At 38.4% G+C, this 13,063-nt stretch overlaps 1 protein-coding gene across 1 annotated transcript in view; it reads left to right on the forward strand.

Moving 5' to 3' along the window:
* The window catches only part of Cfdp1 (craniofacial development protein 1), a 110,139-nt gene that overhangs the window by 23,986 nt on the left and 73,090 nt on the right, over positions 1-13,063 (forward strand). The window contains exon 5 of the mRNA XM_047528591.1: positions 4,825-4,944. Within this exon, the coding sequence (XP_047384547.1) occupies positions 4,825-4,944 (120 nt within the window). The remainder of the gene's footprint in view (positions 1-4,824; positions 4,945-13,063) is intronic.

Below are 13,063 nucleotides of genomic sequence, written 5' to 3' on the forward strand. Positions count from 1 at the left end.
CCAGTAACAGGTGGTTTTTTGTTTTGTTTTTAATTTTTTTTCAATAAGAGGTAGTTTTGTAGTCCTTGCTTTAAGTAGCACTGTATACAATTTCATTCAGTCTTTAACCTGTTATCCCAGTGATATCCTTGCTAATTATATTTCTTATGCAGTCCAAGATTTAATCCAAGATTAAATACTGCATTTGGTCTTTTAGGAGTCAACCAGTCTGGCACGTAATCCCAGCTACTTGGGAGGCTGAAGGCCAGCTTGGGGAACATAGTGAGACCCTCCCTGTCTTAAACAGACAAAGAGTCTAGACCTTTTGTGTTGCAGAATGCCCCTCAGTTTGGAGTGCTGCAGTGTTTTCTCATGTTTAGTTTCAGATTAATTATGTTAGATAAAAACACTGCTAGCAATGCTTCTCATTTAGCAGGGAACCTAATATTGGTAGTGATAAGTTACCCAATTAAGGCAGTGTCTGTCAGAATTCTCCATTGTAATGCACCCTTTTCCTTTGTAGTTAATCATTTTGGGGGCTCATTAAATAATTATTGATGTGAATTAATGATATATTTTGCTCCCAGAAATCATACTGATGCTTTTGTGTTGTCCAGTAGTGGGTAGCAGAACACTGACAGTGTTCAAGGGTTTGGAAGTTCTATAAAAATAATATAGAAAGTGTACTAAGGTACCATTAGAAATATAGGTTTAAAAAATTTAGGGAAGTTAAGTCTGTCTTAGCTTGGATTATTTCCCTTGTGTCTTAGGGTACATAGAATACCTAAAGGAAGATTTATTTATAACATTCCACATGAAGAGTACAGAAAACTGTCAATAACTGTTGCTATGAGAAATCATTAAATTTTTGATCAAATTAAATTTTATGGGCTTGTTTATAAATTCGATGTTTATATACCACAAATGTCTTATTTCATTTTTGAAAGCCAGTGGATGGTAATTTTAAATTGGATGGTTATCATTGAGTCAGTTATTCCTACCATTTGCCAGAAGAGGTCAGTACCATGTTGCTATCAAAAAGAAAACAAGGGCCCTGTGCAGTTCCTGTAATCCCAGTGGCTCAGGAGGCAAGTTCAAAGCCAGCTTCAGTAAAAACGAGTCGCCAAGCAACTCAGTGAGCCCCTTTCTCTAAATAAAATACGAAATAGGACTGGGGATTAAATAATTATTGATGTAAATTAATGATATATTTTGCTTCCAGAAATCATATTGATGCTATTGTGTTGTCCAGTAGTGGGTAGCAGAACACTACTGACGGTGTTCAAGGGTTTGGAAGTCCTATAAAAATAATACAGAAAGTGTTACTAATGTACTATTAGAAATACAGGTTTAAAAAATTTAGGTGTCCCTGAGTGTCCCTGAATTCAATCCCACCCCCATGAAAAAAGAAAGAAAATAAGAATATGGAGGCACTTTTTTCCCATAAATTACATACTCTCACAAGCATGTGTTTATTCATATTTGAAAAGTAATGCATGCTTATTATTTTAAAAAATCATATGCTAAAGAAATATAAGACAGGGCAAGTGAAAGCCTTCTATAACTCCCAACCCCTAGAGAGAACAAAAACTGTTAATAGTTGGCAAGATTTTTTTAAAAGCTTAAATTGTTTATACTTAAGTTTAGGTGTTATAAGGAATCCTCTTGAGGGAACTTGGGAGATATGAATTTTAATTGACAACCCATATGCAGATTTGGTGTGTGGATTTGAGCATATCTTTTAATCTTTTGATGTCATTCTGCTTTTTCTTTTTTGTCTTTGTATCAAGTTAAGAGCATTACTACACCTTTAAGAAATGTGAGAAAAAGCTAGTGATGACTGGGAAGAATTTGTAAGTATAAGCATAAGGTAGTGTTAGTACAAAGCTAGTCTTTTAGTTTTTTTATAACTGGTTTAATTAAACTTTGGATTTTTGCTGTTTTGTTTTTCCCTACTTGAAAAATGTATGGTTTATTAACCTTGGGAAATGGGGAAAATAATACTTTTTTTCTTTCGCTATCAAATAACCATCTGAGCCAGTGAGCTCAGACTTTCCTAAATGATTCACCTTTTAGAAAAGACGAATCATGGAAAAATTTCTCCCCAAATAAAGACTTCAGAAAGTTCTGAGTAAATGAAAATGAAGTTAAAGTGGAATTTCTACTGAGAATATTTACATTAACTATTGCTAATAATAGGCTTTTTCCTGTCAGGGTTCCCTCTTGTGTATGAAATGGTCTATAACTTAAATATTCTAGTTGAAGTTTGTTTTGGTTTTTCTTTTTCTTTGTCTTTCTTTTTTTTTTTTTTTTTTTTGGGTGGGGGGGTGGAGCTGGGGATGGAACCCAGGTGTCATGCATGCAGGCAAGTGCTCTACCCCTGAGCCAAATCCCTAGCCCCTTGAAGATATTTTGATAGCCAAATCTATTATTGCTTATTAAAAATGGAGTTCTTCTAGGTATACTATCTGAAGAGTAATCTGGTATTAATGTCAATTATCAAAGACTTCAAGAAATATACCAGTTTATGTCACATGTTTTATAGTGAATATGGGTAAGATTTTGGCACTAAGATATAAAGAAAGGTATCTCCACAGGTTATATGTTCTTTATGCCTCCTCTCTGGCTCTCTATGTCATGTATTGTCATGACTTGATCTCATGGTTGGCTTTCATGCTGGACTATGAGTTCCTTAAGGACAGAAGCTATATCCTATATCTCTGTATGTTCAATATCTAACACAGTGCCAGGATCTAGTTGCTTTTCAAAAAAATGTGTACTTAGGTGACTGCTACAAAAAAGTCATGTCAGTCTTACAGTAAAACCAGAAAGCAACAAAACCAAAATGTGTTGCATAAATGCTGCTTTCCTTTCTCTGTAACTTGGGCCACTTGATCTTCATCTTTTCTTGCATCAGTATTCTAAAATTTTACAATGGTGTACCTTGATGTGGGTCTTTTAAATTTTGCTTTGTTAGGTGTTCTGTGGCTCTCCTCAGTACTGGGAATTAAACCCAGGGGTGCTCTATCACTGAGCCTGTATTTCCTGCTCTTATTATGTTTGATTTTGAGATAGGGTCTCACTAAGTTGCCAAGGTGTCCTGGAACTTGTATTTGTGATCCTTCTGCCTCAGCCTCCTTGAGTAGGTTGTATTATAGGTATACACCACTGAACTTGGCTTCTGTCTTTTTTTGTAGAATCTTATCCTTCACTTAAAGGAAATTTTCTTTTACTATTGATAACCTCCCAGTTTTCTCTTTTTTAAAAATTCATAATAGTGGAATTGATATAATGAGGTTAGACTAGGCCAAGCTTGGGTAACAAATGAACGGCACACCTCAGTAGCATAATGCAGTATAGTTTGTATTTATTTCTTTCTGGTAGACTCCACTGAGTTGGGTAGAACACTGCCCCCTGGAGCACATGGTGCTATAGTAAGGAAAGAATAAGTCGATTTTCACTTAATTCTCCTGTTTTCGGGATGGGCTTCAGTCCTTTCCTTTGTGAGTCTGGATCTTCTATGGTTTTTGTTTTTTCAAAGGGTAATAGGTCCTGTTGGCTTGAGAATGGAGGGCACTAGCCTGTGTTTTGAGTTGGAAAAGGGATCAGAGGCCTTGTTGCTCCTGATACAAACTTTCAAGTGGGTTCAACCTACTTCTCTCCTCCACCTTCTTTAAAATTCCTGTCATCTCAATTGAATGAGCTTTTGAGGGTGCTTTCACACAGATTGGCTTGCTTGTTTGGGACCATTCTGCATGACTGTCAGCCATCTGTTGCTAGAGTGATGCTGTGTGGCAGACCATCCCAGACTTAATGGTACACAACAGTAACCATCGTTTTCTTCCTCATGTGCCTCTGAATATGTGGTGTTTGGCCAATCTCATATTTGGCTCCAAACTCAACCATCATTTTGTGCCACTTGTATACAAGACAGTACTAAGTTCAGGAATGAGATGATTCTTAATAAGAACATTTGTCCTTGAAGGTGAATAAATAGAGACTTGTATTCCTTCAAGGTAGATTTATAGGATTTTCCTATCATTATTCTTGACCAGTCCTTTCCTGGATGAGTGATTGAACACTCATAATACAGTGACCATAATCTTGGTCACTCCTACTGATAGATTGGAATTGTAACACACTTCCTCACATGTTCCAAGCCAAGGAAGGCATTGGGTACTTCTTATCTGAAATTTTAGGCACCATAAGTATTCTTATTTGATCCTTTAGGACTCAGTTTTATTGAGGGCAGTTTTTTTCATATTTTAATCAGATAGGGTTCTTCCTCAGGCTTCATTCTCTCACTCCCAAATTAGTGCTGATATATCCTGTTTTAAGGGATTGTGTTAAATCTTTGGGTTGTTTTAGGTATAGAACAGAAAGGAGTCTTCTGCAGAACATTTCCAATTGTTTCTGTGCTATTGCTTTTCTTCTTAAAAACAAGAATTTTTCTCCCCAATATTCTATTCAGCTTTCACTGACCCTTGAGTCTGGGTGCTACTCTACACGTGAGGTTCACTATGAGGGTCTTTTTCAGCCTTCCTGTCAGTGACCACTGAGATTCATTGGTGACTCTGGAGTGTGCTTCATGCTGACAGCTGTAATGGAAGGATTTAAGGAGATAAAATTTTACATGCATTGTTGTTTCACTTGTTAACTTTAATTAGGGAAAATACCTTTATCTAGAATTGTTATAGAAAACTTTTATCTTAAAACTCAACAGCCAGAATTTATTAAAAGACCTACGGTGGATATGTTCCTAGTTTTCATTTATTTTCTTTTCTTAGATTTTGTTTCTCTCTCTTTATTCCCCTTGTAAATTTAATGTCTCTTTCCTTGGAACAGGGTGACTAAGGAAGTGGATGCTACATCTAAAGAAGCCAAATCCTTCTTCAAGCAAAATGAGAAAGAAAAACCACAGGCTAATGTCCCTTCAGCTGTGCCATCACTCCCTGCTGGGTCAGGGTGAGTACTCAAGTCTCAGTCCCAAGTGTACTTGACACTTTGGAAAAGCTGTTTTCCATGCAGGACCTGCCTTAACTGCAGCGCTCATGACTTCTTTCCTGAGACAGGGAATTATGCTGCCTTTGCTGAATTATTTACCAAGAAGGAAGAGGCAAAGGAAAATGAGACATAGCTCTCCTTTAATTCCAGCCTGAAAGAAACCCTGTTTTACAGTTTTGTGATCACAAAACTGAACATGTAAAGTTTATATTTAAAAATAATAAATTTTGAATGATAATATTAGCAGTTCATTAGAACTTTGAATGAAGATTTGAGTTGAGTATTTACTCCCATCCCTCGTAACTTCAAAGGAACACAGGTCAAGCCAGGCACAGTGCCATATACTTGTAGTCCCAGCTACTCAGGAGGCTTTGGCAGGAAGATTACTTGAATTCAGGGCAACATAGCAAGACCCCGCCTTAAAGAAAATGGTCAATCAAAGGTGACTTACACATAGTTTTCTTAACATATTGTTATGATTTTAATGTTTTCTTCCTTTGAGTTTTCCATGTAACTTGGATTGTTTTTAGCCGAAGACTAGAATTCTTGCTCTTTATAAGAAGTAAAGCGTCACAGTAGTAAGAGAATGGAAGCCTGCAGCCCCAGGGACTTCTTATAGACCGCATCCCATGCATGGTTGTGATCACCCAGCTGACTCCTACAGAAATTGTGTTCTTAATTCCCAGGTGTTTGGGGTAGAATAAGACTCTCTAAACTGGCTTCTTTGAAACTTAAGTTAGAAATTGTTACTTCTTCCTTCCCTCCATGAAAATACTTGTCTTTGGTCCAAATACTAAACTTTTATTTCTTCTATATTTAAAAATAATTGATTTTTCTATTAGATTGTGAGCCTTCTAGGGCAGGTCTTTCTCCTCTTTGCAGCCCTGACTCTAAACAACGCTGTTAGACTGACATACTCTCTTAGGATGTGTCTGCCCAGAAGCAGATTCTGAGACAAAGGTTTGCATGTGAGTCATTTATGTGAGAGATGATTCCAGGAAGTCCCAGAAAGGAGGTGAAAGGGAGAAAGCAGCTGGTTAAGGCTGAGTTCTCCAAACAGGTTGCTGCTAGTAGTGGCTGCAACTCAGCCCTACTGGGGAGCTTGGAGACTGTGAAGAAGAGTGAGAGGCCAAGAGGCTGGGATATTTACACTAGCTCTGGCCTGACATTGGCTCAGGACTGCTTCTGCATGTTCCGTGCCCTCAGTCCTCAGGCCATGAGCTGCTGCAGGTGCTTGGAGTAGGATGCTGCATGTGATTAATGTGGGGTGATGTGAGTGGCACTCCCTTCTCCACTCTGCTACATCCTCTTACGTCTGCTGTGTAATCTTTGTTACCTAAGTGTTCTGCACTGGAGCTCCCAGGTAGCAGAAATTAATGGTAGTTTCAGAGAAATTTCAGAAGGAAAAGGATTTCACTGCTTGCTGCCACAGTAGAAATGACACAAAAGCAGATGAAGGTGGCTATAGAAGAACAGAACTTTATGGAAATGTTAAGAATTCTCCAGACCTGGTCCTGTTGATGTTCTCTGAGTCAGATGCTTTCAAGCTGTGGTTTGCAGTCATTAATTAAAATATTGCTATATTTTGTTCTATAAAATTTTTTTTTAGTTATTGATGTGCTTATACTGGGTGACAAAGATAAACTGTTTTTATTGAGGGTCACGATACAAATAAAATAGGGATTTTTTTTTTATTGTAAACAAATGGGATACATGTTGTTTCTCTGTTTGTACATGGCGTAAAGGCATACCATTTGTGTAATCATAAATTTACATAGGGTAATGTTTGATTCATTCTGTTATTTTTCCCCTCCCCCCCCACCTCTCCCACCCCTCTTTTCCCTCTCTACAGTCCTTCCTTCCTCCATTCTTGTCCCCCTCCCTAACTCTAACCCTAACACTAACCCCTCCCACCCCCCTTATGTGTCATCATCCACTTATTAGCGATATCATTCGTCCTTTGGTTTTTTGAGATTGGCTTATCTCACTTAGCATGATATTCTCCAATTTCATCCATTTGCCTGCAAATGCCATAAATTTATCATTCTTTATGGCTGAGTAATATTCCATTATATATATATATATACCACAGTTTCTTTATCCATTCATCAATTGAAGGACATCTAGGTTGGTTCCACAATCTGGCTATTGTGAACTGAGCAGCCAAGAACATTGATGTGGCTGTATCTCTGTAGTATGCTGATTTTAAGTCCTTTGGGTATAGGCCAAGGAGTGGGATAGCTGGGTCAAATGGTGGTTCCATTCCAAGTTTTCTAAGGAATCTCCACACTGCTTTCCAGAGTGGCTGCACTAATTTGCAGCCCCACCAGCAATGTATGAGTGTACCTTTCTCCCCACATCCTCGCCAACACCTGTTGTTGCTTGTATTCTTGATAATCGCCATTCTAATTGGGGTGAGATGGAATCTTAGGGTGGTTTTGATTTTCATTTCTCTTATTACTAGAGATGTTGAACATTTTTCCATATGTTTGTTGATTACTTGTAGATCTTCTTCTGTGAAGTGTCTATTCATTTCCTTAGCTCATTTGTTGATTGGATTAAGAAAATAGGGATCTTTAGGCTGATGCAGTGTGTTTTTAGCTTTTTATTCATTGTGTTGTTTGAAGGGGTTCTCTTCAGGCCAGTGAGCTTTCAGGCTCCTTTTTTTTTTTTTTTTTTTTTTGCTATATTGTCACCAGAGGAGAGATTTCTAAAGAAAGGTCCAGGGAGTTCCAGGAGAGAAGGGGGACCTTGACTCAGGACCAGCTGCATTCTTGGCATATAAAACAAAGAATTTCAGCACCCATCTGCCAAAGGAACAGGGAGGTTTATTTAGGAAAACAAATACCTATTCAAGGGAGAATGGGGATAATCTCAAAAGAGATGCCTCTGGGTAAAGCAAGGAATACACATTTAAGGGAGAATGTAGGCTCTCTGGAAAAGAAGAGACAGCCTCAAACTTTGACTGCCATCCATAGTAAGGAATACATTCTACATTATGCCCTATTAAACCCATAAAAGTAGATTTGTAAAAAAGTAGAATAAAAATTTGGTGAGAGTGCTGGGGATTGAACCCAGGACCTCACACATGCTAGGCAAACCCCCTACCACTGAGCTACATCCCTGGCACCACCTCCTTTCTCTCTCTCTTTTTTTTTTAATTCTGAAACAAGGTCTTGCTGTATTGCCTAGGTTGGCCTCAAACTCTTGGACTCTAGCTACTGGTGTAGCTCAGTGGTAGAGCACTTACCTGTCATGCACAAGACCCTTGGTTTGATCCAGCACACAAAAAAACAACAAAAACTCTTGAACTCAAGCTGTCCTCCCACCTTGGCCTCCTGAATAGCTAGGACTATATAGATGTACACTGCTGTGCTTACCTTGTTGAAATTATATTTATGCTCACTACATATGATTCACTTTAATCTTCCATTTTCTATTATTGTGTTTAGTATGTGTCATTTTAAAAATGTTGTGACCCACTGAATTAATTTTGCAGTCTACTATGACCTGAATTTGGCACATGTTGCTCTAGGCTATATATAGGCTATATATATTAGCCTTCAGAAGACTTTTATGTTAGTTGCCCAGCTTGCATCTGCTATTATTAAACAGATGTTCTTGGACTTATTAAAAGTGTTGCTATGAAAATGACCTTTGAATATAACTATCAGATAAAAATAAAGACTATTTTTTTACATTGTATTTCTAGCATATTTTCAGCTAGCACAGTTTTTACTTTGGCTTCCTTGATACCTCTTCTTACAATAATCCCTATTGATGTTGTGAAATTCTACATGGAAACTATATGTCTGAGAAAGCACTCTGGTATAAGTATGAAGACAGCTAGGGGAGGGAGAAGTGGCAGCTTGACAGTAGGCTTGGATAAATTCTGAGTTGCTCACATGGAAATCTCTCGCTGTTTCTATACTCTTGCTGCCTTTCAAATATAAGAAATCTGCTGAGATGATACTGTATTAGATAGACCCAGCAAGAAACAGATGGCATCCTCAAATTCCAATACTTTGAGGAGAATTTAATAACTCACAAAGTAATGGAAAAACCACAGGATCAGGAATAGTGTGGTGTCCCTGGGACTAGTAATAATGAGACTTCATTGCTACCTACAGGCCCAAGGAGGCAAAAGGGGAACAGTCGATGGGTGGAAGACAGGGTTATGTGGAACTGGCTCGCCCCACAGGAGCTGAGATCTTCAGTTGGGCCATGGACCCTCCCAGGGAAAGGCAAGGGAACATATGTTCAGATGTCCTTTTCTTCTCTACCACCTGTCTCTTGTCAGGGTATTCATTGCCCATTGCACTTGTTAGAGGAAAAATTACTCTGAAGCTTATTAAAATAGTCAGGAAGACTTGATTGAGGACTTGATAGGTATCAAGATTAAGAGAGCTAAACTCTGATTATACAAAGATAGCAGAAAGGAGAGCCACTGGGTGGAAAAAGTACATCAAGGGTAGAGGGATTCTTGCTGAAGGCAGACATGAATTGTCAATGTAGGGGATTCTCTCTAAACTGACTTAGCAAGATTCCTCCTAAAACTGAACTCTGCAGGCCCATTAAGAACAGGCTTAATTGACAATAGGAGTGAGAGGAGTCTGGCTGTAGTTTGGTTAAGGAAGGTTGTGCATACAGGGTAGTTTCTGGGGTAGAGAGGAGAAGAGAGAGAGTCATAGAGGAAATCTGGTAATTCTAGCAAGAGCTATCCAGGGAAATATTTTTTAGTAGATGAAGGAACTGCTGACTCCTTTAGAAAGGGGGTTAAGTGAAATTTGACCAAAATCAATTTCTTTGAAAGCTGTAATGGAACATTACAGATTACAAGGTTATATCTGCCAAATGCCCGAGCAAAAGTCCTCAGAGTTGTACATGAAAAAGTCCTCAGAGTTGTACATGAAAATGGGGATACATTTAATTATGATACAGTGTGTCTTGAATTTCTGATAAATCCAGGATGACCTTCAAGGTTGGCCTGCTCATTTTTCTGAAATGCATATTGAAATGCTTTTATGATTGTATTTGTACTTGGAAAAGACACTGCCAGGAGGAGTCATTTGCTCTGGGATGTCAGAGTGAACTCATTTTGTCAGTGCAAACATTAGGATCTGCTGCAGAGCATGGGGAGGTTTTTTCAAGAAAGAATCTATAGGAGTAATCTAATATATTAAAAGAAAATAAATGCTGGGCACAGGGCACACACCCATAATCCCAGTGGCTTGGGATTCAAAGCCAGCCTCAGCAACTTAGGCCCTAAGCAACCTAGTGAGAAATAAAAAATATAAAGGACTGGGATGTAGCTCAGTGGTTAAGCATTCCTGAGTTTAATTCCTGGTACCAAAAAATAAATTAATAAGAAATTTAAATACACACACATGTATATTTCTTCACGTAGTAAAATATTTTTCCATAGACATTTTCACTTTGGGAGCTGCTTCACTTTATAGAAATTTTACAGCAGAAACACTTTGTTTATTTTCCTTTTCTCTAAACAGATTTAAGCAATACAGGAAGACCAGAACAGGAGAGTAAAACATCCTGTCCCACGTCTTTTGCGAGCAAATAAGAACAGATTCAGAAGAGCAAATGTTTGTAACTGGAAATGCATTTCCTCCACATGTTTAAAATAGCACACTGCTTAGACTATAAAAAGCCAAAGTTTATGCTTTGAGAATGGAGTAAACCCTCTTTTAATTAGAGGCTGGAATCAAACTACAAGAAGTACGTTGTCTGTGTTTGGTGGTAGAAAGCACAGTGCTTACTTGGTGTGACTCAGTTCCCATGGTCTTGTCATCCCAAGCTCGAGACCCACCTCTTCCCCTACACCTCCAGTCCTGACTACTGCTTCTTTAGCTACTTGCATTCAGCTTCTACCAGCATTTGCTGGTAACTGCCTGACCAGGTTTCAGCCCCTCATTTGCTACAGTTGCTTTCAACCCATCATTTATTACTTATCTATCCCATTAGTCTTCAAAATTATAATCACAATTGTAGGCATTGACTGAGGTTGTGGCTCAGTGGTAGAGCGCTTGCCTAGCATCCCAGAGGTCTGGGTTTGCTCCCACGCCATTCAGGGCTGCTATTTAGCTTCCTCCTTATAAATTGGGAATGACCTAGAGCAGTAAAATCTAAGGTTGAAAGACTTCATTTTCCCATGTGGTTTTCTCTTGTCTTCTTGGTCTCTTGAGCAAAGGAAAAGGACTTATTGTTGGAATTCAAACAACCTCATGAGTGGGGTCAATTTAAGCGGTGTTTATCCCAAGAGTGCAAAAAATTCTTCACAGTGCTACACTTGTGATCAAGACCCAGACTAAAGACTGAGACGATAGTAATGCCTGACCCAGTAGTCTGCCAGTATTCAGTATATTTAACCAGTTCCAGGAACCTTTCATTTATGCAACAGAGTCTTCTGTCTGAGCAGTTAGCTGATCTCTCCCACTCCCCTCAAATGAGTCAACATAAACTTTACTCGTGGCTTTAAGTTTTAAAATTTCTTGGTATATTGTCTTTTGCTACAGAATATTAACCATTTCACTTAAAGTAATAAAAATCAGACAACAATATTGGGAGGAATTCTAATGTTCAATTAGAATCTCTTGTTATGATGATCAAATAGATAACTAAATCTGTGATGATTGATTGCTTGTTTGATATGATTGATTGGTTGATTGCAGTGGTGGGAATCTAACCCAGGATGCTCGCCTCCTCCACAAGGGTTCTACTACTGAGCCACATTCTCAACCCAAGGGCCTCTTACTTGTAAAGGATTACTGTCATGTTGTTGGGAGCATGTTCAAAACTGGATCTAATTGTATTTCACACATTTTTACCAAGAGAGAAGAGGGGGCCCTAGATTATTCACAACAAATACATTTATATCAACAAGAACAATAGCAACAATAAAAAGAGCTACCTTCAGAATCTGACATCATTTCCTGGTTTGATCCTTTTGTGAGACTCCTGATCAGTTGGCTTGAGCCCATGTGTTTGGTGAATAGATCTACATGTGAGGTCATATGATGCAAGAGAATGATCATTCCCAGAGGAAATCTAACTTGCTTCAAAAGAGTAACCCTTATAAGTGAGGGCTTCTTGTTATTGTAATAATTAAGATAATTAGAGGAGCTGAGCATGGGGTGCACACCTGTAATTCCAGTGATTCAGGAGGCTGCAGCAGGAGGATTGAGAGTTCAAAGCCAGCCTCAGCAGCTTGGCAAGGCTTTAAGCAACTTAGTGAGATCCTGTCTCAAATCAGAAGGACTGGATATGTGGCTCAGTGACTAAGCACCCCTGGGTTCAGTTTCCGGTCCTTTCCCCCCACAAAAGGAGAGAGAAATAATTAGAGGAAGGTATAGAGATATTCAGCAGACATGGCCTGTGACAGTTTTTGAAATCTAGAAGTGATTTTATTTAAGAGAACAAATGATGTCTTGTCAATTTAATAATTTATGATAGGATATACTTTTTTCTTAAAAACAGCTTTATTGAGATATAATTCATGTATTATATAATTCACCCATTTAATTCATGCACATGGCATATCCATAGTGCTGTGCAACCATGATCATTTTTGACATTCCCAAAAGAAATCCCGATTCTCTTAGCAGTCACTCTTCATCCCCATTCCTGTCCCCATCCACACTCCCACCTCTCCCAGTCAACCACTGATCTACTCTCTGTGTCTAGATTTGCTTATTTGGACTTCTCGTATGAATGGAATCCTGTTGTATTTGCCCTTTTGAGTCTGGCTCTTTGACTTAGCATAATGCATTCAGGGTACATCCATCTTGTAACATTTATCTCCACTTCATTCTTTTTTATGTCTTTTTTATTCATACAGTGGAATGAATAATCTTTCATTATATGACTGTACTATGTTTAGTTTATCCTTTCACAAGTTGGTAGACATAGTGTGGTTTCTAGTTTGGGGCTGTTATGAATAAAGTTTCTGTGAACAGTCATGTACACATTTTTATGTGGTTATGTGCTTTTTACTTCTCTTGTGTGTGTAACTAGGAGTAGAATTACTAGGTTATGTGGTAACTTGGATAGCCTCTTGATTGAAGAA

This window comes from Sciurus carolinensis, chromosome 16 (genome assembly GCF_902686445.1).
Source record: "Sciurus carolinensis chromosome 16, mSciCar1.2, whole genome shotgun sequence".
NCBI classification, from domain to species: Eukaryota; Metazoa; Chordata; class Mammalia; order Rodentia; family Sciuridae; genus Sciurus; species Sciurus carolinensis.